The sequence below is a fragment of the Augochlora pura genome, chromosome 7 (assembly GCF_028453695.1).
Source record: "Augochlora pura isolate Apur16 chromosome 7, APUR_v2.2.1, whole genome shotgun sequence".
Lineage (NCBI taxonomy): Eukaryota > Metazoa > Arthropoda > Insecta > Hymenoptera > Halictidae > Augochlora > Augochlora pura.
Genome location: NC_135778.1, coordinates 2685293 through 2710537, shown reverse-complemented (window position 1 = coordinate 2710537; position 25245 = coordinate 2685293). Strand labels below are relative to the sequence as shown.

The following is a 25245-nucleotide window of genomic DNA, read 5'->3' as shown; positions in this document are numbered from 1 at the left end:
TTTATCAATTAACGCGATCCGATTAGGCAATTTCGCGTTGCGATCGCACGTGTCGCGTTATCGTCGCGAAATAGCAACGAATCGGAGTCCGGTGTCGCGGGCGAGCGACGGATCCGAAATGGATTAATCCGCGGATTGCGCTGCTCCGTTCTAAAAATAACCGGAAGAACAACCGGGCCGGAAACATTATCGCCGCTTTTCCAATTTTCTCAGCGACGTGTTCGTATCTCTGTTTTTTTTTTTTCTTATTTATCGGGCGACGATAAACCAACACGGACGCGCGCGAACAGGGTCAGTCATTGTTTTGATTGATAGGGGGCTGTGTACGTCTATTGTCCTTAGACACTTCCCTTCGATCGTGCGTCACTTGCGGTTTCGTTAAACCGCACCGCGTCTCGCTCTCTTTCCAAATAATACGACACCGTGCGGAGCCGTCGTTATTATTTCGTTGGACAGCGTTCCGACCGGCAGTACCACGATTTCATTAGGCTCGGCGCCCTATTGCGCTAATCGTTGAAACGGATACAGTGATTGGATTGGGAATTACTGTAAGTGACATTTCTTTTGTTTCGTATACAGTGACTCCCGAAAGTATTCTAAGTTGCTAGTCTAACTTTGATTTCTACGCCATGTGTTTAAATAAATATTAAATATTTTTTATTACCAGCTTTATACTTCTATTGTTCAACAGTATATTTCGAGAAGTTTGAAGTTTTTTAAATTATTATTTATATACGATCGATGTTGTCTCGTATCTCTATTTTAGCATTTATTTATCTTCTTTTGTTGGTGCATCTAAAGAAATTTATAAAATTAATCAGCCTATAGTATAACTTTATTATCGATGCCTTTTTTATATTTTTTTAAATGACGTAGTTTACGTTTTATACTGAATTGCAAGTTTGTTACATTTTGCCATTTATGTATACTCTACTTTAATATACCGTAAAGGACTGTCTTCTTTCAATATATATATATTTATTTAAATATATGGCGTAGAAGTAAAAGTTGTACTAGAGTTGATAGAGATAAAAATAGATCAAGAGAAGATAAAAATGCATCTCCTTCGATAACACGTGTCCGATCAGTTCTCAATTATCTTTATCTTGGCAATCAAATACTTATCGTAATTTTACGATGATCCATACCTAAACAGAAGCTTGTCAATACTCATTGCCCTTGTTAAAGTCTGCACTTTATCGTTCAACTGCGGATTTTTATATAAACTAAATATCTTCTGCATTGATTGTAAAGAAACAGGAAATGCATAGTTATTTATTCCTGTCTTGAATAATTTTGGTCAATCATGAATAACATAATTAACTAACTATTAATAACTAAACTATCGATTAAGTAAATAACTATTAATAACCAACTATTGATTAACCGAACAACTATCTACGGTGTATCAAATTATGAACCGAACCGAACCGATTGCTCCAGAGTGTAAAACGGAAGTAAAAGAACGTTAAGGCGGGAATCTCCCGCGCGAATATTTTCCAGCAGTCGAGCCGTGACAAATAGACCGCGGTTTCCGGGCGATCTAGCGATAAACGATATCGTTTATCCAACATCCGTCAGTCGCAGTAGCGTCCATCCATAGTAACATTTTCGGCGAAGCACACCTTTCGTCGCAGCCAGACGGGATCCGCGTGTTTGCCGCGGGCACGCTGTTTCCAGAAATCGGTTGTTCAGAGCGTTGGGACCACCAACAATGCCCGGGTCAGGTGTCCAGCTGCAACAATGCCCTTTGTCAAAAGCTAGACTCATGGCTCCCGTTACGGTAGCACTTGGCTTCCTTACCGAGCGATCGCGGATCCCGTCGCGACCGATCACCACAATACCCTTTGTCATCCGAACAGCCCTGATAACGCGTCACGAACGATAACGATCTTTTCTGATCAAGATTGAACTGTTCCAGTCGCAGCTCGGACCGCCTGCGTTCATTCCGTCTCCGTGTCCGTTACCGTGAACTGGTGCAAGAGTTTTCGTTGATCGACGACAGTTTGATGTGACAGCTGCCAACAACAATAATGGAGACCATAGACGAGAAAGACAAGATTGAGAAAGTGGAGAGCATGGACGAGGACAAGGACAAGGTGGACGACGTGAAGGTCGTCGAAATGGATGCTGTCGAGGAGGTTGTGATCAAGGATCCGACGATGATCGTCGACACCACCGACAAGAGGCGAGAGTACAAACAGCAGAACACGTTCGCGGCGAAGAAGACGGTGGCCCAGGGGATGATGGACGTTGCTCTGATCACTGCTAACGCGAACCAGCTGAGATACCTGGTGGAGTACCAGCGGCAGAGTCCCACCTTCGAGCTCATACTGTCACTGATCATCATCAGTCTCGCCCTACAGGTGAAGTTCCCACCATGGCCGTTTTCATTTTTCATATAGCACGTTCGCTGTTTTATATGTTTGAAATTGGTTGAACGAAAATAACTGAGTTGGGACTAGTTGGAGATAGGTAAATGCGAAAGAGAGATCACGGTGTCACGGGTGATGTTCTAGGGTTCGCTGGAAAAATTCGAAGCATTTTGGACCCGCGATAAAACAGTTCTTTATTTACTGACGGAAGGAAAATAGTGTAAACCATCCAACCAATCCGACCGACACTTCTTTTCTGGCGTTTCTTCGTGATTGAAAATGTCACGCACGTTCCGCGCGATTTTGTATCGAGCCACGTGGTTAACTTTGTTGCCCGCGACAGCCGTTCTACGATCGAGAATCTTGAAACCTTCCTTTTAGACGAATTTCGATACTCTATGTTCAGAAACATCGTCTTCGCAATTTTCGTACAGAAATGACGATGATAGTATCGATATTCCTTAGTGAGTCAACCCTCCGGTGCATCGAATTCTTGTTAGTGTTGTGAACTATTGCAAGTAGAATGGGGAATAGCATCGTTTGAATTTTCATCGAGGATCCTGTAGAGCCGTGCACCGGAGGGTTGACAGCAATGGTGCAAACGAATAACATCGTTCTAACATCATCTTCGACTATCGTAACAGGTCGCCGTAGGAATCAGTCTGGTGTTCAAGGGCCGTTTCGACGTCAAGGGAAAGTCGAACTCCCTCACCGCCCAGAAGATCAACAATTACGTCGTGATCGGTGTTTTCCTCATAACGATCATCAACGTGTTCATCGCGTCGTTCAGCATATCCGTTCAACCGGCTACCACGACATCGCCGGCGACGACATAATCCGTGTCGCTTTGTGATTTTCGATGTTTCGATCAAGAAATCCGACGATCACGTGATTCGGTCAAGGAATTAGCTCTCTGTATCCCTAAGTATTCTGTTATTATCATTGTCCATGATAATAACGACGAAAAGATGTATTCCTTTGTTTTTGTACGAGATTATCGCGATAAGATATACACGAGAGGCAGACGGTGCAACATAGATTTGTACGCTAGCTTCGCAACATGAAAGATTGCCGCGCAATTAGAAAGAGAAACGTTCCGTCGCAACGATTGATTAAGTTCTCTCTGCGAATAATATATATGTATAGCACTATAATAAATTAATAAATTATTTAAGTTGTCAAAACGCTCGCGTACCGTTCTTCCGGAACCAAGGGAAACCAGCGTGCCCGTTTCTCGATTAGGAATTGGCCGCAGCGAATGTTTACAAAGGAAGATCGTTTCAGTCTCGCGACAAAGATCATCGAATTACGACCGAAGAATTATTGTTACAAATAATTGTAAGATTTTGTTTTACACGAACCTGCGCGCACTCGAACGTCGACAATTTCGTGGTTACAATTTAGCGTATCCTTTAATTTGTCGTCGCGGCGCGAGATTTTCCAAGATGTTGGAAAGTTTGTCTTTGAGTAGAGCGGCTTGATCACTTTGGATGTAATGTTTTATTACTTCAAGACCCATTTCCATTGTCTTTTACAAAATATTCGGATGTCCCTCGCGTACGTTTCGAATTGCAGATTTGAATACAGGTGACGTTCGCGTTATTTTTGCTACTCCCTACGATTCTGATATGTGTGTTTTGCTTCCGTTGCTTCGTTTCCATCTTGTCTTTTTTTTCTTCATTCATTTTTGGTCGTTTCGCGTACAGAGGTAAGCTCATAGATCTCGGTTCAGCTCCACGGCTACACATTCGTTTCGTTCCTCAATCGTAGCAAAAATATCTAGTCCGATTGATATATCTGGTCACGCAATCCAATTCTTCCGCGATACATAAAAGCTGATTGTTAAATAAATAATATTAACATTACTTTAACGCATGCTCGGCGTCCACGTCGGATCCTATGTACACATAATAACAAGTCACGTTACATCCCTGGCAAAAAGTATTCGATCGAAACGTATCAAACATCCATCGTTCGAGCTTAACAATGGAGAATAGTCTCTTTAATATCACCGGCAAATGGACCGGTGAACATTTTACGCGTAGAAAAAATACTACAGTACGAAAGTGAATTGCGTTTGATTTTTTATGACATACAAGCGTTAAAAACGTCACCACGATTGAATCGTCGTCCCGTTTTCCGGCAAACTGACATGCATTATTTTATGTCCGATCTACGACAAGCGCAATCATCATTTCACGATCCTCGACGATCTCATTTATTTATTTTCGTATTTATCTATTATCCGTCTATCTATTTATCTATTTTTCGTTTTGAATATTGGCTCAAATCATTCTTTTAAAACTTGATGAAATATTTTCTGCCAGAGATATATAGTACTTCTACAGAAGCGACATTTCTGTACGTTCTCTCCACGATAACAAAAAGAAAAAGACGAAAAGAAAATGAAATAGGTATCTCGTTAGTCGACAAGATTTGCGCTATAAATTAAATCTGTAACGTAAGTCTAGCTCTTGGGTATAATATAAATAAGAGAATTAATACGGTAAAAAGGAAGTTGCGTATTGAAGTAAAATTAGCTTCTCTCTTTCTTTCTTTGTATCATCTGTATCTCTTTATCTCGTTTATAGCATCTCATACTCGGTGTAGTCGCAGTACAAACCGAACACGGACTCGCAACACGACCGCGTTTATACAACCGAGACACCGCTCCGAAGTGGTCCGGACCAAAAATACATGTCCATAACGCTGTTCAACACACATTTCCATTTTTAACTAGGAGCAAACGTTTCTGGACAGGTTCTCTCGTAAAACTGTGCCCTGTAAATCGTGTTCAATTCTCGCGCGCGGTTCTCGGGGGGACATCGGTTTCACGGTGAAATGCTAACGTTCAACTACGAAGACATCTTGTGATTTAACAGTAATAGTTACACAGCACTAATCTGCTTATTAATACTCCGTAAACTCTCACGAATCGGACGATATAGTTTAATATTACGTTACGAATGCGTAAACACGTTCCATACACGATTAAAATGGAGAAGGCACCTAAAAACTGTGCCAATTTTCTGCAAATATCTTTCGATTTATCTCTAAAACTAATTACGTTAAAGATAATTTACCCCACGTGATAGGACGAACATACAATCTACGGATAGCTAAAGCACAAGATATCTTTTTTTTAAAAAAAAAAAAAGAATATGTTTCTTCGAAAAATTTACAGATTCCCGTACAGCTCGCGTAAATCTATCGGAAACGTTTGCTCGGCAAGCTAAAAATTCGAGAAAAAGTTAAAATTTGTTGAGCAGCGTTACAATTCATTCCCTTTCTCTTAAATGCAACAATATCTATAATGCATTCTTTAAATATCGCATTATAATTTCTCGCTTGTCTCCGCGAGTACTCGGATACATTATTAGTCCATCTCTTTTTTCCACTTTTTTTTTTATAACAAGTCATCGTTAAACAGTCCCCGCTACATTCTCTTTATTTATAGTTCAACAAACAGTTTCATAGTTCTTCCTCCGCCTTTATTACACGTCGTCTCACGTACACGCGCCGTTAAGAAAGATTCAAGACGGCCGAACAAATCCCTCCGTAACGTATCGATCTTCATCTCAACCGAGATTAGTAGTTTCTTTTTTTTTCGGGCAACGAATGGTTCACGTTTAGATAATATTGCGTTATAGAATATAATAAAATACAATAACTAATAATTAACATGTTTGTTTCTATTTTTTTTTCACTTCTTTTTGTTAATTTTTCTTTTCTGCTGGTGTGACTAGGATTTCTTTCATATCAGCATAACTCTACGTTACGCCCTCATCTCTATCTCTCTCTCTTTCTCGTTACTTCCGGTGGATAATGTCTTTATTATCGCGTTTCAACGTCCGCGGTTTCGTCTCACCCTATATCACACACGTGAAAATATACAGTTCTTACTACAATCGTTAATTCGTAATCTTACGCGTACTTTAGTAGGATATCTAAAAGTCGTTTTGATGTGCCGTTCCCTTCTTCGCTTTCCTCGTTTCTATCTTTCAATTATGCTCAACGACGAGAAGTTACCGTAACGTATATAACGATAGTTCTATGGTACACTTTGTGGCGTTTCCTCCTTTGCTTTGTTTGTTTGTTTGCTCTCCTCTCCTCTACCGTTATCGCGTCCAATAAACAGTAATAAATTAAAGCAGAGAAACAGATATAGAGTTAAAAAAAAAGAAAAAAAAGAAAATCAAAAAATTCCGTACCCACGATTCGTTGGATCGTTTAACAGGCACCGTGAGAACACTCGGGGGTAATACGTCTTTTACGTCCATTCAGGGTACCCGCTTTGGCTTCATAAACGACTAGATATATAAAGCCGTACTTTCGATATCCCTTCCAAAGCAATCTCGGTGCCCGTAAACGAGACAACGATCTGTACCGGGCCCGAGCTTTCTAAGATAAAAATTTCTGCGTACCGTTTTAATTTACCTAGAACTTACATATACTTTTGTGATATCTCGACGATCTTCGATTTCCTATTCGTGTATTTTTTTTTTTTTTTTGGACGCCGATTAGAAAAAGTCGACCTAGTGTCCCTGTCGCAAGAAACGTTACAATGAACCTTTTTTAGTTTGATTGTTAAAAATTGATCTGTACAATAGTATATGCGATAGCTAATATACACATACATATATATACATACATATAGGCGTATGTACATATATACATATACGTATGTCTCTCTCTCTCTGGAGATGTTGAATATAGCTTCTAAGAATTAGAATTTTTGTTCGATGTACATATCTCTTTACATATGTAGCTCATTTATCAAAATCATTGCAACTTCATAGAGTATTAAACTGGAAAGGAATCTAATAATATTTCTAATACTCTTTTTTCCTTCGCTTCTATTACAATTGATAGGGCTATTCCAATTTAATATGGAATTATTATATACCTGTACGTTTACATTTGTTCCATCATAAAAGTGCGTGTCGCACGAAAGTCATTGCTAACTTAATATTACGCATACTTTGAGTTGCACGATTTGGGCAGGGCAAACTAGGGCAAAAGTACAGTCCCGTAGTATTGAGATACAAGCAATCGTTAGATTCCAGTGAATTAGCACGAACATTCACGATTTTCGTATCTGCAGTATACATATACAGTAACATTACCTATGACTTATTTAGTAGTTTTAATCACTGTATCTCCTACAATGCTCATTAAAACAACTAGAATATATATCTTTCTAATATTCATTTTATTTGGCAAATATCGTTTCTTCCAGTTAAATAAATAATGTCATATAAGAAACCATTACTTATATACGGTGCGTCAGTCTTTAAGCAATACAGTTAATTATCGTGTAAAATAATGGAGATAATTGAGTGTATCGCTTAAGCGTGTACACACTGTACGTTATACTGTATACCTATTGTGCTGGTAGCATTATTTCCATTGTACGGTATATCTGCTTTAATAATTACATGTTGCTATTTTTTTTTTTAAACAATACCAGAACCTTTATTCTGCCCTTACCTGCCCTATCCACGTGATTGTGCCTTACTTTCTGATAACACATTTAACTGATTCCATTTTTCGGAACATTCATATATGATTTTCATTCTTCTTTGGATATCAAATTCAAAATCGTTACATTATACATTTACAGTAGCTAATCTGTTTAAATGTTTATCAATAGCAGATTTATCACAGTGGTACATTATTGTATTCCTCAAGTTGTAGATTCCATCTGAAAAAGATTTTTGTAAGAAAAGTGCAGATTTAAAATAAGGAAAAGAAAGGAAGACTTGTAGACCATTGAACCTGAGTTAATCTTCCCACTCATCCTCATCACTGGTGTCACTAGTCGAATCATCACTTTCACTATGGATTGCACTTGATCGCTCAGCAAGAGCTCTTGACAAAGCACTAGCTAATCCTCCTTGGTACATAGGAGTGGGTTTAGACTTTACTTCAATTGTAACAGGCCTTAACTCAACTCCCTGACGAATTTGTTCCAATAATGCATTTCTGGAGTCCGAGGGTGGCGAAGGTTGTTTTGATTCGGTTTTTTCAACTTTCTGCAATACAAATTCACGTTAAAACATATCGGTAATGCTTCACAAGCGTTTTAACTTATTAAATTATTGTACATCGAAATACTAACTCGGAGGGTAGTGCCACTTCTAATTGATTCCATGAGCATTGACCTGAGGTCAGTATTCTCTTCATTATTATTATTATTACTACTAGTATTATTATTATTATTATTATTTGTAGCACTTGTATTAACAGTTTCTTCCTCAGTGATCACTAAATTAGGCAGTGGTGGTGGAGGGGGAACAGGTGCACTTGAATTAGTTCTGGATGGTGGAACTGGAGCTGGTGGAGGTGGTGGTGGAGGTGGTGGCAATGCTGGTGCCGCCGTGATAGTAGGAGGTGGTGGTCGTACGGGTATTCTATGCACTGGCGGTGCACTGGCTGGTGCACTCGGCGGCGTTGAAGGTGCATGTGTTCGACTTGGAGGTAGTGACGGAACGCTTTTCGTCTGATGCTGGAAAGAGTTATTAATATTAGAAGAATTTGTTTTTCCTGAACAGTGATACAACCACAAATGGTATACGAACAGGTACTAGTCGTGCAGGAACTGGCGGCGGAAATTCCTGTCTCTGCGGAGCTACCGGGGGAGGCGGTTGTTGCTGCTGCTGCTGTTGTTGTTGTTGGTGATGTTGTTGTAAATGCTGCTGTACATTAGGTGTTGAAATGTCTGCTCGAATGGCACTCATGCCTCCATTCTTTTCAATAAATTCATAAATAAAATCACGTGTAGACTGATTTCTAAATTGATCATCCGACACGCCTACTTTATCAAGGAACATTTTTAAGTGTGGATCGACTGGATCGCATGTCTTGCTATTAGTTTGTGCAGGCATGTGTGTTACATGTCTGCAAATATAAAGAATGTCAGTACATCTGTCAACAATAAGACGTAAAGCTGTATCGTTTAATTATTCAGCTAAACTCCGTACCTAAAATTTGATGGTGGACCTATATCGTCTTTCGTTAATCTTCGCTTAGCTTTATCTCGTTTTTTCTTCTTAGGCTTGTACATGGAACTAGTTGATGTACTTCTATTTACACCAGTTGTCGTTGGCGTTCCATTTGCTAAATTGGAGGTTGAACCAGTGGTAAATGCAATAGGCGACGTACTGCTTTGATTTCTCCATGGTAATGTCCCGCCATGCTGAACTTCTATTTCCATTTTAGACCGTCTTTGCTGTTTCTTGTGACGTTTAGCATTTAATTTATCAAGAAGAATATTTCTGAAAGCAAATAATGATTGCTTTATTTTCTTACTTACACAATTTCCAAAACCGAACAGTAATTCTTATTATGAAATATTATTCATCTTACCTTAGTGTTAAAGCATCCGTTTCACTAGCGAAATTAAAGGCAGCCATATAATCCTCAGCTTCAAATGTATGGAAATAAGTCAATGGTGCCTTATAGTCCATTGCATTGTACACTTCGTGTTCCCATATCATTGCTCTCCTTTGCAGACAATATAAACGGAGGAAGAAGCTACGTCTAGGATTATCTCTTATCAGCGTTATAATACCAGTAGTTTTCTTTATCCATTCTTTATGTAAAGGTGGTTCAGTCAAATATAATTGAATAACTCCCGCTGCTAAACACTACAAAAAATAATAAAAGTCAGAAATATTATTCATTATATTCTTCTTAACACTTTCTTTGCAGATGCTTATCATGCGGATAAAATATTAATTTTACTATGAATGATAAAATAGTTTATGCATCACAAAAATTTATTCAAGAAGACAATGCAATCAGGTAATGGTAAATCACTACATAACTATGAATCCTCTGATGTCATACAATTTTCTTATGACTAATATACCGTTTTAAAAACATGATGGTATCTGGAAATAATACGCATGTGATACCTCATAGAAAATATGAAAGTAACTTACAAAACTTCAATAATGCAAAACTTGTAATTATAAAATATGATAATATTTCACTTTAAATGGGCAAACATTTGTTCAAAGTTAACCAGCCAAATAAACATATCAGATAATTCTGTACATACTGCTTCTACAGTCATACAATGATACATCATTGACCATACAAATAAAGTTCTGCCCATTTATGACTGCAAATGTATATTCCTACATAAGATGACTAATTACATAGTTCTAGTTTCAATCAATCCTTTTTTAGAGCATTAAATATGTTGCTGGATAAAAGTCCTCTGATATCATGTTTCCAATCAAATTTTTATGGGAACATCGATTAAATTGTAACAAGCGCGTATCGAAGCTTGCCCGCCTCGTTAATAATACCGAAAGTTCTCGTTAAAATAACTCAAAATTGAAATGACAGTACGTGTTCATCCGTGCTCGGCGATCGACAAAATTTAGGTCAAAATCGGTGGGTTTCAGTGACAGTTTCAATAATCAGAATTTTTCGGGGACATGTCTCACCTGGCACCGATTCCCTATTAATTGTAAGACTTGCTCGTTTTCTTCCGGTTTCAAAAGTGTCGAGCCTCTGTGTTTGTCCATGGTGCTCGACTTCATTTTTAAACAAGGTTAGGATCTTTGCGCTATCACGCCGTAATATTCCTCGCTGCACGCTCTCTCGATCAATAAATTCGCTTTCATAATTTAACATGAACACGGTTCATTTCGCCACATTTTTACGTGTCGTGTGCACACGTCGACCATGAAATTCGCTAAATAAAACGGGCCAAACACCACCCACCGAAAGCTATCTCCGATACTATCCGCACAGGAAACTCTACCAGTCGGTGATGACATTTTCATCTATCCGGTTCAATGTTCCGCGTTTCCTCATTCGATATAAAGTACAGTACGTACAATCTTCTCACTCTTAAATCAGATTGGAGCTCGCGGAACCATTAAGTATCATATGCAGACGATTGATGATCGGTACAGAAAACAATTTTAAAAAAACTGATCGAAAGTAATTTACGGTGAAGGAAAATTTTCTTAATCTGTCGAGGGAAGATTATTAAATTTGAAATGGTTCGAGCATTTCTTCGATCCCGATTTTCAAGTCCGAGTTACAAATTATTTCATTTATAGCAAGAAATATTTTAAACATTCTTGTTTATTTTTTAAAAGTAATTTCAGAGAAAAAAGAAAATGATTCCAACGCAATTTTGTTATTTGAAGTAAGACAAACTGTCTAAAATAATACATTCGATCGTTATTTTTACGCAAGTAAAAGAAGCAAGAAGGCCTGTAAATTCTTAAACAAAAGAAAGTTAATATCATCCGTGTGAAAATTAAAACATTTTTACGAAACAGTTAATGTTAGAATGAAAAATATATCGTAAAAAAAAAGATACACTCTCAGGTAGGAACAGTTTTACTATTTACGCAAACTTTTTTTTAAACGACTCTAAAGCCCTGTTCGAATAAAAAACATATTGAAAAACGATTGTCATTTTGTTTTTATAAGGTTTTCAATGAGATTGATTAGAGGCGTGAAATATATCAATTTATTTGGCATGATAAGAACGTTCGCATGTACATTTAAATTTTTCCCGCATTTCGTAGTCCTTGGTTGTCGCTGTCGCTATAATCACACACTGCAAATGGCCACGGGTGCAACTCACGTAGTCTCGGAGATGCGATATCCAGCGGAATCTTGTTTTACATGGAAAACAGAATCGTCAACGATGATAGGGCAACAGTGATTGCTGTTACGGTTGTACTCCTACGACAGTAAGGTCACTCGCGATTTTCTGAAGGTCGCGCAATTGAGTTTTCCGCGGGAAAACAATGTCTGGATACCGAAGGGTGAACTACTACGAACTGTGCAGATTGTGTACGAGCAGCGAGGGTAACAAAATGAACATTTTTCGGGAGGAAGGTCGTAGACGGCAACTTCAGTCGAAGATCCAAACGTGTTTACCTATACAGGTGAGAATTTCCGACAGGATGATACTTTGTACTCGGAGTTGTAAGAAGAGGTGCTGCATCTCGTGAAGGTTTACAATGTCATGAACTAATTCGTTGAGACTCTTTTCATTGTTTAATCGATTACCCTGTTTAATGGGGTAAAGAGAAAATTGTCTCAATATTTTTAGGTTTTGGAAGAGGATTCTTTGCCAAAAATTGTTTGCCACGAGTGTATTAAGAAGTTGGAGACTTTCATTGAGTTCAGAGAAACTGTTGTGAGTGCAGAGAGTATGCTGGAATCATACTTCACTTCATTGAGATTCTCTGAAGACTTTCTAAAAGAAGGTAAGGTTTATGTGAAGAGTACGGAGAAGGATAGACCAACCACACCAGAGAACGAAATGTTGAAGTCAATAGAAAAAGTATCACCTAATGCGGGAACTCAAATAGTTAACAACGATCCGCAAATACAGCATCAACAGCCTGTTGTTGTTAGTAACATAAATGCCTCTAATATTCAAATTATCAGTGGTGTTCAAGCAAGAGTGCAACAGTATAAATGTGCCATGCAGGTTTGTAAAATCAATATTAATTAACTCGATAAAGTAAGACATAGTTTATTATGTAATTCATCTAATGATAATTATAAATTTTAGATGCAACCAGGTGGCATGGCAGCTGCTGTTGTGGAAGCAACAGCAGAGACCCATTATAGTTATCAACAACAAACTTCACAGCAATTATCACCTCAATCAAATGAAGCACAAAATCAAATTGCAGAACAACATAGTCCAACTTCACAAATTCAGCAACAAGTCCAAGGTCAAATACAGAATCATGGTCAAATAAATCAACAAATACAACCCCAAAGGCAGATCTCTCAACAGTTGAATCAATCAGCTCCTATTCCTCAGCAACAAAATCAAACACAGGTTGGTCAACAACAACAGCAGCAGCAACAACAGCAGCAACAACAACAGCAGCAGCAACAACAGCTACAACAATTACAAAGACAAAGAGAGTATGAAAAACAGCAAAGGCAACTCCAACAAATTGAGAAGCAGCAAGTACAGATCAGTACTCCTCAAGAATTTTCAATAAAGCAGGAACCTCAAGGGCAAGTTGTACATCAAAATAATAACATTATTCTAAAGTCAGAACCCGATGCTAAGCAAAATCAACCAATTATTCAAAAAGTACAATCCGAGGCCCAAAAGGATGACAATGGTGCACAGAATGTGCAAACATTCACCACTGTGCATTCTACGCCTGAAGTATTTTTAAATTTAGGATACAAAGAGACCCCTTTGGTTACACAAACTGTTCGGGAAGATTCGAAAGACTTTAAGGCGGATGATGCAATATCTCGTACTTCAATTGGACAAATTTCAGAATTTCTAAGAATCAAATCAGGGCCTGAACCTACATCACTAATCACTGTGAACCCCCAAGTTATTACTCAGCCTAGAGATACTGCTTGCAAAGATTGTGGCAAAACTTTGCCTTCCATGAGTCAAGTAAACAGTCACAATTGTTCTGGTTCATCATTTAATTCAAGGTCTAGTTTACTTCAAACCCTTTTAACCGATGCCACTGAAAGTGGAAATAAAGAGGACCCTTTACAAACTAATAATAATTCTTTTAGTTGTGATGTGTGTGGCAAGCCATTCAAACGGAGAGAGCATCTTTATCAACATCGAAAGTTGCACACTGGTGAACGTCCGTTTGTGTGTACCACATGTGCAAAGGCATTTAGTCGCAAAGAACATTTAGTTAGACACTCTGTATCTCATACAGGTGAAAAAATGCACGAGTGTGAAATGTGTGGGAAGAGCTTCTCTCGGAAGGATAATCTGCATAAACATCGTAAAACGCATGGTGTATCAGGTCCATATATTTGTGAAACTTGTGGTAAATCGTTTGTGGTTAAGCATTATTATTTAATGCACTTAACAACTCATGCATCGACTACCGGAGATGGTACAAACTGTCAGGATCCTTTACCATATAAGTGTGACCTTTGTCATAAGGCATTCTCTGTAAAACAATATCTTACAACTCACAAACTTAGGCACAGATCAAAAAATAATAATAATTCTGGACAAAATTCTGTAAATGGCCAACAACAGCAACAAACCCAGCAAGCTAATGCTACAAATAATGTAGATCTAGTAGGTAATAATGTTACTAATACTGGAGCTTTAAATGATAATAATGGACAGTCTGACAATGGATCAACGGTTGAAATTCAAAGTGTTATAGAAAAGAATGAAGAACCGAATGGTACTTTTGATCATTCATACCATAGTAATATACAAGAGTTTCAATGAGATAAGGGGAAGCGTGTCTATTATGTTCTCTTGCCAAATGGTAACAACCACAAGATTGTTGTTGTTTAAGCAAGAGAAATTGTACGACGCGCCTAACATATTTTCTTAATCAAACAAGGTTTTACTTGAAAATGAATTTTTTATACTTTAATAATCAATGAAATGAATTTGGATACTATTGTTTTCACAATTCGAGGTTTATTTGGTCACAAAGTAGTATCTTCAGTAGCTTAAAAGCTTGAGATAAAAGATATTGTATACATATTTTGCCAGTGAAGTATTACATGTATGAAACGCATGCTATGTTTTCTATAAATGCACACTACTATTTAACATTTAAAGTAAGTGTGTGCAGCAAAATTTAAATGTATGTAGATAGTCATAAGGTTGTTCCAATACCTGAGTACATTTGTGTTTCAAGCCCCAGTAGCTTCGAACATGAAATGATTAAACTAATATATAATTAGAATATTATATCTAGAATATTGTATACAATTAATTTTTTTTTAATTAATAGGATTAGAATAATATATTGAGAGCAACTAGAATTTGTAAATTTTAATTATGTTTAATCACAATATTTGTTAAAGAAATTAACAATCAGATTTATTTATAGCAATCTATTAAAATTGGTGTATTTAATATTATAAATTTTATTTTGCTTTTGTGCAATATCTTTATACTTAAACACATTAAATGTGTAACTGTTAAAAATTAAGAAATGAATTTCATTTACAACCGGTGATTGTAACAATCTATGACCACTTTACAAAGTATTTCAAACCGTATGATTTATAAACGTAGAATACAACTAAGACCAAAGAAATTTATATTATGTATAAATTGGATGAATAATACTGAATATAGTTATAAACATAAAGTGTCAATCGGGCATGGCCTAGCCTGATTAACTCCACTGTATTTAAGACTTCGATTAAGTGCGCATATTATATATATAAATATATATATATACATATGCATAGTACTTTTAAGATCTGTACAATGAGTCATTTTCTGACAAGTGAGAGTGTGCCATACAGTGAGGTTTGAGAATAAGTGTATGCGAAATCATGATCGTCTAAAATTCCTTACATTTATAGTATATATTGACCAAAATCGTGAAAAATTAAGAGAATTTCTATTTATTGGGCCACACATTTAGATCAATTGCATTGACGTGTAATTAGATCACACTTCTAATTAATTTATAATTTATTTTTATCAAACTTTTTCATGTAACCCAATTAAGAGAACAGGGGGCAACTATATCTTCAGACAACAAATAGTTCCCATAAAAAACATATAAAGTTATTGTCTATATACACTTATTAATTTGTATATTTCAGCACAATAAGGACAGTTCAAAAGTTTTATAATGTTCTGAAAATATCTGTTGTCTATTGAATTATTTAATTTATGTACACAATCTTCAGCATATTCCATAATACATACATAGTAAATATCAATAACAAGTATAGATAGCACAATTTTGTGTTGTACATTACGGTGCACAATGATATGTATTGTACACTGAAATACATGCAACATTTTTGGTCGAATATAATGCAAACACTTGTTATTGGGTACACAGTAACAAAATTTTGTTTCTGCAGAGTAAACATCTTAAGGTGTAAGAGAACTTTCCATAGTACAAAAAATTTATTTTAATTACCGGTCAGACTTTATTTCATCATAAAGTCTTGTACATATATACTGAAGCAGAAGTAATGAATTTAAGACTGTGTTTCTATATCACCTAGTGTTAGGTGTACGTTGGAAGTACATAGATTTATAGTAATGAAATTGTATATAACATGGTCCAGTGAGTAAGACAAAAAACTGTTAGTGCGCTGTTCCTAAGGAAGTGGTATTTTCTGCGAAGCACGAGAATGCCAATACTCGGATATTGAAGTCTTGTAAAGTAAATATTGAATCCAAAGATACAGTGCTTTTATTACTTGTGTACTTCGTGCCTAATCATGAAATCCATGAAAGACAATTATTTTAAAGATTTATATTTGAAGCTATGCAAATATCATACTTTTTAGTAGCCCCCTGCTATGTACAACTTGTAGCGAAAATTATATTAAACCAATGCTCAGATCTAATTAATTTCAAGAATAATTACTTCATTTTAATCCTTTAATTATATATATATATTGCTAAAACAATGCTATATTTAAATATAGTATAATGAATTACAAAATAATATATTTTTTATTTAAATTTTCCCATATGTATACTTCATTGATATGTACTGTAAAATTTTATTTAACTTAACAGTATATTAAATATATATTAAAAAAGATACATGTACTGAGATTCAGTAACCCTTTTAAAATTTATGAGTGACATTGCTTATATATTTTGTATTTAAATAAATTTTAATATATATGAATTTAATTGCAAATTTAGATTTGTAACAAATGCTATTAAAATAGTCCTAGATATTTTATGTAAACAAATTGTTAAATGGATCTGTTACATGAACGTTATTCGCTATTATTAAATTTTTTACTGCATTTTACTGGTTATTTCATTGCAAAAGAAATTTGAATTTCGTTTTCAAAAGACATTAAAAAGTAGCAAAGGACGGTATGAATATTAATATAAATCATTGGAACCGTTTTATGATGATAAAATTCATTCAAAAGTTTTTAATATGGAATTGTCTAAAATGATAATTTTTTTTAAACTTTTTAAATAATGCATTACATGGCGGTACCACTTTTTAAAGATAAACTTATGCATGTGTTTCTCTCTTTCGTGTAATTTAAATAAAAATGTTTTTTTCCATCCAATTTTCGGGACTTTCCGTAGATTTTTTGTAATTTTGAGAGTTTTTTTCCCTAATTTATGAATACTATCCTCTTCGATATGTTTTATAATTTTTATTTGCGACTTTGAAAATACTGTCCTATTTTTTAGTAAAAGATATTCGAAAGCTGTAACTTTTTTGTACATTTTGATGAAAAAATGTCAGGATTCAGTCTTTTCATTATAAAATAATTCCACATGAATGCAGAATATGTATGTCCATGGATGAATAACACTATATTTGTTGATAGCTATACATATGTATGTACATATATATTAAATGTTTTCTTTAAAAGTATATTTTTTATATACATTATTTACAGGATCATAACATTACTTGTGTCTTACGTCTTTTGATAAGTCAGTCGCATCCTATATTTTGCAGTAAATATTTTGTTCTTTTTCTCAAATAAAGTCGTCATAGCAAAAATAAGTCAAGTTTATAGTGAGTTATTAAGTTGATCGGGAAAGAGTATCAGGCCGCGGTTTAAATGTATTTTTTTAAAAAATCGGATACATTAACTACATTATGTTAAAAGAAGTCATCTTTGAGGCTCTGTATCACCGAATATAATTAATACGTGATTGTAATAATAAAAAAAAGACAAAACACAGGTACGCGTCATAGATATGTAGTGACAGTATTTCATCTTAAGGTTATGTTATTACTTGTTGATTTTTGTCAATAATACAACAAATTTCACCATCCAGTAGTTGAAATAATTTTTTATTTGTAAAAATACATATCTCGAACAACAATCTTGTTATGTATTTTACAGCTTTTCAATAACATTGTCGGATTACTTTCTAGATTTTAACAAATACTCATTACTTCAATGTCGCATTTTATTATATATTACTTTCAATCGAAAAGTTAACTATTATTTATTAGAAATTGCAAAATACAATTTGACAGTTCTATTTATTTATAAATGAGAATACAGTATTTCGATGTAAATCAAAATTTAATAGAATTATTTTTGTTTTTTCTTTGGATTAGGCAGAAACGATATTAGTGTGTTTAAAACATAATTTTTGTTTATAAATTTATAAAACTCCAGAAAATGGTTTGGGTTTATTGTTAAGTTTGTCATATGGTTGGCAGAAATTTTATCACCATTTCTGGGTTTCTGCCAAAGAAACAGAGCTTATTCAGCAGTCAGAATTAGACTGTTTTGTGAACAAAACTTTCTTTGTGCTATCCTGTCAGTTTCAATTTGAAAACAAAGAGTTTTTCATTGGATTGAAAGTAGTTGGAGAAGGATGCAGGAAGAATTGAAACTAATGAAAGACCAAGTGTCTCCAATATCTAATCATTTAATGTGTCATATGTTTGTATTCATGTTTTTGGAAATTATTTTTAGTAAAATGCACAGAAATTAGATGTATGAAAATGACTGTGCAGAAAAGTTAAATTCTTTGTGTATATAAATTATTGAATTGTGTTCTAAGTGTTCTAAAAAATATATCTACAAATGTGTTAAATAATCCATTATCACAAAGAAATTAAATAATTTAATGAAAACGGAATATTTTATTACGCTAATGAAGGTTTTATTTATCGTGTACAGGTGTAAGAAAAAAATGAAAATGAAACGCAGCAGGTCGTTATCACCCAAACCATCAAGCAGTGAGGATGATATGAAGCGTATTAGACTTGAAGAGAATGCTGAAGCAGACAAAGCAATATTGTATCCACATATATTAGATTTCTCAGATGATGTGTTACTAAATATATTTCAATATTTAAACCCACAAGATCTCATGGCAATAAGCTTGTAAGCTTGATAATGTGTAGAAGTAAATAATTGTTCTGTGCTTAGAAATACTAAAACCTTATACGCTTATAGATGTTGTCAACGACTTGGGCAAGTAGCACAAGACAAAACATTGTGGAGAAGAGTAGATTTTCGTGCGTTGCCCATAAAATTGAAGGACTTTATGAATGAGTACACAAAATTCCTTCAACCTGTGACAACAACCCTTGCAATACGTCGCAGTTTGGGTAATGGAGAAATAGGTCGTCTCAGTCCTCATTTCTTCAGTTGTATTAAAACTGTATGCATTCATCTTAAAGAATTAATCATTGAAGAGTATTTTATTCATGGAGATACGGTGAGTCTTGCAACATAATAAATTGTAACTGGTATTGTATAAATGAAAAATAATAAATTATTCTTTGTGTTCACAGATTGAGATCACAGATTTTCCATGTACCCTTGAAAAACTTTCATTAAAAGGCTGTAAAATGGGTTATTTGCGTAGTAATAAGTCATATTTCTTTAAAATGAACTTCCATATGCCTAATCTAACAGTAAGGAAATTTGCTTTACAATTGCATGAATTTTTAATTTATTCTGTATTACTTATTTTGTATTACTCTTGTTTTATGTTTCTTTCTTATATTTGGTTACATATGAATGACTATAAATTACAGAATACTTATACTAGTTGAAAATTGAGACGTACTTGCACTTAATATTCATTTGGTAGGTTCACTTTTAAATAACTTTTTATAAATCTGCAATAAGTAATAATTGTTACTTATTCTATTATCCATTTCACTTTTACGATTATTTTCTTCGTCAAATATTTTGCTAATGTACAATTGATTTTTAAATAGTACTTCACTGTTTTTAATTCCTATATTTTTCAGTGTTTGATTTTAAGCAACTGTCAATGGTTTACTCCACATTCTCTCTTGGTTATTAGTAAAATGCCAAACTTAAAAGAACTGAGACTAAATTCTTGTCACCGTTTGGGTGAATGTGTTGCTTATACTAGTTTAGCAACACGATTCGGGTTTAAAAAATTGGAGGTGCGCACTCTACTTTTTTTAATTCTGTATATGTTGAATGCATTGTGATAATCAAGTAACTATATGTTTATATATTAGATTCTAGATTTACGAGATACAGCACTTGGTGACAGCGAAGTTTGTTGCTTCAGTTGCACTACTACCTTGACTCATCTCTACTTAGAATGCCCGACTAGTTTCAGAGACCCAGAATTGACGGATCAGGAATCTCGACTTTTAGACAGAGAAGCTATATTGAATCCTCAACCTACATTTGAAGATGCACATGTTGCACAGGTTGAGATACACAAAGCAGTCTATATACCATTGTTGCATCTTTCCATATTTCTTTTTTTTTTTTATTATTTCAGTTTTGGGTAGAAGACGGATTCCGATGGGAAAATAATTCATTTGGACGGTGTTTAATAACAGATAGAGCAATTTGTGCCCTGGGAAGCGATATGTGTGATCGTAGAATAATCAATAACTTCCTAGCAGAAGGTGTAATAGTCGTGGAAGACGGCAAACGAGTATTTAACAATCCACACTTGAAAACATTGGTCGTTAGGTATGTTAATATTAAAAGGAATAGTCTAGGTGTTCATATAGGGAAAAAAAACTGATCATTTTCCAATGTTTTAGAAATTACCCACATGTTACGAATTCAAGCCTTGTGCATTTGGCTTTAAATACATCCAGTCTCGAGTATTTGGATGTAACCGGTACTTCTGTTACAAAGCAAGGCGTCGAAGCTTTTAAGTCTCAAAAACCAAACGTTAAAATATTGTCTTCATTTGATGAAACATAGTTATAATGGACTGCATAAATCGTGAATTTAACATGATTTAAGTGTATGTCTATTGCGTGTGTGAATATTGATGAGCAATATTTAAGAAATACAAAGCCGTGCCGAAGGCTTTGATAATATGATACTGCTACAGTTGAATAAATTTATTTTTCGCGAAAGATGAACAAACAGAAGAATTAGAAGTAAATAGTTTTTTACTTTCACAAAATAGTAAATGTAAAGAGAAACGCAAATCATAGAAGAGTATTTGAAATTCATACTTAATTTTACAATCTTAGTGTAAACTGTGTTCAGTGTATTTATTTGCAAGTGCTCCAGTAACATGGTATTGTAAATACGTATTTGTGTGCAAATTAATAACATATTAAATTTTACGTCGATACTTATTAGCATAACACGATACTAGAATCTCCTTATGCTAGCGATAATGAGTTCTCATTATCAGAACGAAAAATGTAGAAATGTATGGTATATATCAAATACATTATTTGAAAGGGCTGGGGTTAGTGATAAATAATATAGATAATAATCGAAAGAAAAACAAACTATGGATATCATAAAATACGTTTTTATTTTTCGATTTCAACTCAGAAGTCTTATTTTTAATATATTTAAAAGTAGTTGATAAAGTAAGAGTATGAAGTTAAAAGAATATGTACATGATAACGATATTTGAGACAGTTGTTATCCAGTAGTTTTCAGATATTAATGTAAGCTCATATAAATTCTATAAAAAAATATTCACGAACAATGACTTGGAGAAGCCTATTTTTTGTCACTTGGGTACAGAAATCAGCTCCAACCATTTTGAAAATTACCTCTCATCGAAATGTTGTTTTATTCATTTTTTATGCTAGAAAAATTCATTCCTATATATTTCCGTATTATCAACGAAAACAATGCATATATAATAAAACTTCCATTTCATTGAATATTAATGTCTATTTTTATTTTAAAAAATTGATTATAATGTCCATGATTGCTATAACAGCTAAATAATCTACAGTAAGTTGAAAAAAGTGACATTGCACTTTCAATTGTTATAATAAATATATAGAATTCTTATATTTTGTCCAATATGAATACCCTGGGTTATTTATTAGGTGTGTAATTATATGTTACAAGATTACAATGCTTTTAAAATATTTGTATCGTGTGCAAATCAATACAGTGTTCAAGCACGTTAGAAAAGTAAGAGCTACATTAATTTTTCCAGATTTGATTAAGAAGAATTATTAAGTTGAAGATAATGTCATATTGAATTACTCTTTTAAGGGATACATTACTATTTCAAATAAATATTGCAAAACGTTTCAAGACCATGAAAACATAAGTGGAAAATTGTCTATAGGTTTAAATATGTATATGAGTACAGAAAATGCAGTAGATTCTTGTACCTTCAGTAATGGTATACGTCTTGTATGTGAAAATAAATGCTCTTATACCACTACCCTGGGATGTTTTTTCCCAGCGGGTGCAATGCATGAAAGGTGTGAAGAACGTGGTAGTGCATTATTCTTGCAGCATTTACTTGTCAGGGTAAGAGAATATATATATGATAAATATATCACTTATAATGTTATTAAATTCACTATTAATTTCGTTCAACTATTCTATTATTTCTATTGCAATACATACAATAAACACTTTATACTTTCACACTTCATACATTTCTCTTTCAATTAACTTCTTAAGTAGTTGCATTTATAAACAGAAAGGTATTTGACATAGAGAACAACATCCAGAAATGAAGAAGAATTGGCAAAAGCAATAGAAGAAATTGGCGCAAGAGTCACCACTGTTGCTATGAGAGATATGTTTCTCTTTTATGGAACAGTGCCTTCAAACCAAACAATTAATTTCCTTAAAATATTTGCAGACGTGATCGTGAATAATGTTATATGTAGGTTGAGTAATAATGCTCAGTCTGACTTTTCTAATTTGTGCACCTGAATTATTTATTGAAAAGTTTATTAACATACTTCGAGTGGGCAAATTGGAAGACTCACCCTAAATTTATTAACACCTTAGGTGAACAAGATATTGCAAGAGAAAAGTGTGTAATCTTACATGAACTTACTCTAATGGAATCTGACAAAGAACGAGTTGTAATGGATTATTTACCAACCACTGCGTATCAGGATACTGCACTTGAGAATAGTATATACCCTGAAACTGATATAATAAAGTAAGTACTAAAGAATAATATAAATGCAAAAAACTGTTTGGTAAACATTGTTTATGTTCATTTATTAATTGTATCTCTGCAGAAAATTTTGTAAAGATAAATTAACCAAATTTCAAGACCGTTTATTCAAACCATGTAATATGACAATTGTCTGTACTGGACCTATTTGTCTAAAAGAATTAGAAACAATTATTTGCAGCTGTTTTATGTGCGAAAGTGGATCTGACAATTCGTGTGGATCAATGCAATCGCCTTGTATAGAAACTGAATATCGATTCTCAGGTGAATAAAAGTGAAAGAGATATCAATTATATAAATAATGTTTAAATAAAATATTGTAGGTGCTGAATTACGATATAGGGATGATGATCATGAAGAAGGGTATGTAGCAATAGGCGTAGAAGGACCGGGTTCTAAACAACATAAAGATCATTATGCACTTTCTGTAGCTAAAGAAATTGTAGGTTGCTGGGACGTGACATCTAGTAAGTGAATATTGTGTATTCTTAGTGGAAATTGTTAAATAAGAGCTATTTAATATTTGCATATTCATATTTAGGTGGAGCACAGCATAATGCGCCATACCTTGCACATAGATCATACAATACAACTTTATGTTACATGTATAAATCATTCTACCACAATTTTGCACAGTCTACTGGTATATGGGGATGTTATTTCGTTTCTCATAAATTAGCTCTTGAGGTATAATCTATACATATATAATATTTTTCCTACCAATAAAAATTTTTATTATTAAAATATTAATATATATATAGGCAATGGCTGGAGAGTTGCAAAAAGAATGGATGAGATTGTGTACAACAATAACTCAGAAAGAGGTACTGCGTGCTATAAACCAATGTAAAACGAAACAATTATTATTATTGAATGATCCAGAAAATTATTTTCTTGATATGGTTAGACAATTGTTAAGATATGGATGTTACATACCAATCCATGAAAGAGTTAAAGAATATGAGGTAAAAAATTTACCTGATAAATGTTTTAATTCTTTGTTAAATGAATTAAATGATTAATAAATTTTATTGTAATTGCAGAAAATAACAGCAGATAAAATAAGAGAAGTCTCCTTAAAGTATATTTATGATCAAAGTCCTGTTGTTATAGCTCTTGGTCGAATTGAAATTTTACCGGATTATTGTAATATAAAAAATTCAATGTATTTATTGCGATATTAAAAATGAATTATAAAAAATCTAAGTGGTGATCTTCTTATTGTACAACAAGTAATTTAAAGTCAATTATCTTGTAAATTGCGAATACACATAAAAAAAATAAGATTTGAAATCGCACGTTAATATGAAAAAATATATTTAAATTTAAGATACATTCGACTAGAAAGAAGTGCATTTAAACTGCCGCATATATAAAAGAAATATTTAAATTGTTCATAATGTAATTTGAGTTTCTTTTATTAAAATATAATTCTGTTGTGCAAATATTGATTTATTCGAGTTGAAATAATTGCAATTAAATTAAGACTCGCATCAAATCTTTTTATTTATAGTAGCTTATAGCAGCATTAGTTCATCTCTTTTTCAGTACGGAGGTTAGGCATAATTCGATTGCATGTGCGTTCTATAATTAGCGTATCATACAAACATTGACATTGCTCAAGCGCATTCCAAAACGCAATTCCAAAAATCAGAAATCAATGATTTGTGACGCAGTAATATTCATGAATTCAGCAGCTCCAGTGTATCTATTTCGAATATATATATATATTATGTTGCAACATTTATTGAAGAGAAAAAAAAATCATTAGGAAATGTTCGTTCGAAGAAATATGCAATGTACATTCTTCTAAAAGAATAGTTGAAAAAATTATTGTAAACAGGGTAGTCCATGCGCCACAGACTATAGAAATAAAGTTGTCCGAGGCGAAACTCTAATGTTTTTTGTGAATTAATTTCATACGAAACGCATGCGTCCATAAGTGAATTCATCGTGAACATAGTTTCAGATCCAAAAACTGTGAATATAGTTTAGAAACAACTTGTA

At 34.1% G+C, this 25245-nt stretch overlaps 5 protein-coding genes across 12 annotated transcripts; 4 read left to right on the top strand and 1 right to left on the bottom strand.

The window, feature by feature from the left end:
• Positions 1-319: 319 nt before the first annotated feature.
• On the top strand, positions 320-3559 carry LOC144472257 (ninjurin-A). Of its 2 annotated transcripts, none has more exons than XM_078185186.1 (3): positions 320-548; positions 1922-2366; positions 3020-3559. In XM_078185186.1, the coding sequence occupies exons 2-3, from the start codon at positions 2034-2036 to the stop codon at positions 3209-3211; spliced, it is 525 nt and encodes a 174-aa protein (XP_078041312.1). In that variant the 5' UTR covers positions 320-548; positions 1922-2033; the 3' UTR covers positions 3212-3559. The 2 variants fall into 2 exon arrangements, with proteins under 2 accessions (XP_078041312.1, XP_078041313.1); XM_078185187.1 differs by having other exon boundaries at positions 1907-2366.
• Positions 3433-11167, bottom strand: LOC144472256 (uncharacterized). 2 transcript variants are annotated; one of them, XM_078185185.1, is made up of 7 exons: positions 10835-11167; positions 9744-10024; positions 9359-9652; positions 8957-9275; positions 8497-8883; positions 8146-8410; positions 3433-8079 (listed from the first exon to the last, which is right to left on the bottom strand). In XM_078185185.1, exons 1-6 carry the CDS (start codon positions 10928-10930, stop codon positions 8159-8161), a joined length of 1629 nt encoding a protein of 542 aa, XP_078041311.1. In that variant the 5' UTR covers positions 10931-11167; the 3' UTR covers positions 3433-8079; positions 8146-8158. The 2 variants fall into 2 exon arrangements, with proteins under 2 accessions (XP_078041311.1, XP_078041310.1); XM_078185184.1 differs by having other exon boundaries at positions 8154-8410; positions 10835-11166.
• Positions 11168-11982: 815 nt separating this feature from the next.
• Positions 11983-16928, top strand: LOC144472904 (uncharacterized). Of its 4 annotated transcripts, XM_078186342.1 has the most exons (5): positions 11983-12103; positions 12202-12301; positions 12469-12852; positions 12937-13838; positions 13926-16927. In XM_078186342.1, the coding sequence occupies exons 1-5, from the start codon at positions 12036-12038 to the stop codon at positions 14608-14610; spliced, it is 2139 nt and encodes a 712-aa protein (XP_078042468.1). In that variant the 5' UTR covers positions 11983-12035; the 3' UTR covers positions 14611-16927. The 4 variants fall into 4 exon arrangements, with proteins under 4 accessions (XP_078042468.1, XP_078042466.1, XP_078042467.1 ...); XM_078186340.1 differs by having other exon boundaries at positions 12937-16928; XM_078186343.1 differs by having other exon boundaries at positions 12009-12108; positions 12937-16928.
• Positions 16929-17834: 906 nt separating this feature from the next.
• On the top strand, positions 17835-22332 carry LOC144472962 (uncharacterized). 3 transcript variants are annotated; one of them, XR_013494478.1, is made up of 9 exons: positions 18381-18758; positions 18999-19205; positions 19278-19542; positions 19619-19741; positions 20084-20245; positions 20324-20521; positions 20596-20792; positions 20867-22135; positions 22249-22332. XR_013494478.1 is itself a non-coding variant. In XM_078186447.1 (8 exons), exons 2-8 carry the CDS (start codon positions 19012-19014, stop codon positions 21030-21032), a joined length of 1305 nt encoding a protein of 434 aa, XP_078042573.1. In that variant the 5' UTR covers positions 17835-18042; positions 18999-19011; the 3' UTR covers positions 21033-22330. The 3 variants fall into 3 exon arrangements, 2 of the variants coding, with proteins under 2 accessions (XP_078042573.1, XP_078042572.1); XM_078186447.1 differs by lacking the exon at positions 18381-18758 and adding an exon at positions 17835-18042 and having other exon boundaries at positions 20867-22330; XM_078186446.1 differs by having other exon boundaries at positions 20867-22330.
• A 44-nt stretch (positions 22333-22376) lies between these two features.
• LOC144472963 (mitochondrial-processing peptidase subunit beta) lies at positions 22377-24837 on the top strand. Its single transcript, XM_078186448.1, has 8 exons — positions 22377-22571; positions 22764-22935; positions 23064-23220; positions 23303-23502; positions 23562-23705; positions 23780-23925; positions 24000-24203; positions 24282-24837. Exons 1-8 carry the CDS (start codon positions 22392-22394, stop codon positions 24420-24422), a joined length of 1344 nt encoding a protein of 447 aa, XP_078042574.1. The 5' UTR covers positions 22377-22391; the 3' UTR covers positions 24423-24837.
• The last annotated feature ends 408 nt before the right edge of the window (positions 24838-25245 follow it).

Coding starts and splice junctions, on each gene's coding strand:
- LOC144472257 (XM_078185186.1), top strand. CDS start 2,034: ATGGAGACCATAGACGAGAAAGACAAGATTGAGAAAGTGGAGAGCATG. Junction 2,367..3,019: donor TCATCAGTCTCGCCCTACAG/GTGAAGTTCCCA, acceptor CTATCGTAACAG/GTCGCCGTAGGAATCAGTCT.
- LOC144472256 (XM_078185185.1), bottom strand. CDS start 10,930: ATGAAGTCGAGCACCATGGACAAACACAGAGGCTCGACACTTTTGAAA. Junction 8,884..8,956: donor TTCCTGCACGACTAGTACCT/GTTCGTATACCA, acceptor AACTCTTTCCAG/CATCAGACGAAAAGCGTTCC. Junction 8,411..8,496: donor GAAGTGGCACTACCCTCCGA/GTTAGTATTTCG, acceptor TTTGTATTGCAG/AAAGTTGAAAAAACCGAATC.
- LOC144472904 (XM_078186340.1), top strand. CDS start 12,036: ATGGAAAACAGAATCGTCAACGATGATAGGGCAACAGTGATTGCTGTT. Junction 12,104..12,201: donor ACGGTTGTACTCCTACGACA/GTAAGGTCACTC, acceptor CGAACTGTGCAG/ATTGTGTACGAGCAGCGAGG. Junction 12,302..12,468: donor AAACGTGTTTACCTATACAG/GTGAGAATTTCC, acceptor CAATATTTTTAG/GTTTTGGAAGAGGATTCTTT.
- LOC144472962 (XM_078186446.1), top strand. CDS start 18,691: ATGCAGGAAGAATTGAAACTAATGAAAGACCAAGTGTCTCCAATATCT. Junction 19,543..19,618: donor ATTTTATTCATGGAGATACG/GTGAGTCTTGCA, acceptor TTGTGTTCACAG/ATTGAGATCACAGATTTTCC. Junction 20,246..20,323: donor TCGGGTTTAAAAAATTGGAG/GTGCGCACTCTA, acceptor TTTATATATTAG/ATTCTAGATTTACGAGATAC.
- LOC144472963 (XM_078186448.1), top strand. CDS start 22,392: ATGTATATGAGTACAGAAAATGCAGTAGATTCTTGTACCTTCAGTAAT. Junction 23,503..23,561: donor AACTGAATATCGATTCTCAG/GTGAATAAAAGT, acceptor AAAATATTGTAG/GTGCTGAATTACGATATAGG. Junction 23,926..23,999: donor CTCATAAATTAGCTCTTGAG/GTATAATCTATA, acceptor ATATATATATAG/GCAATGGCTGGAGAGTTGCA.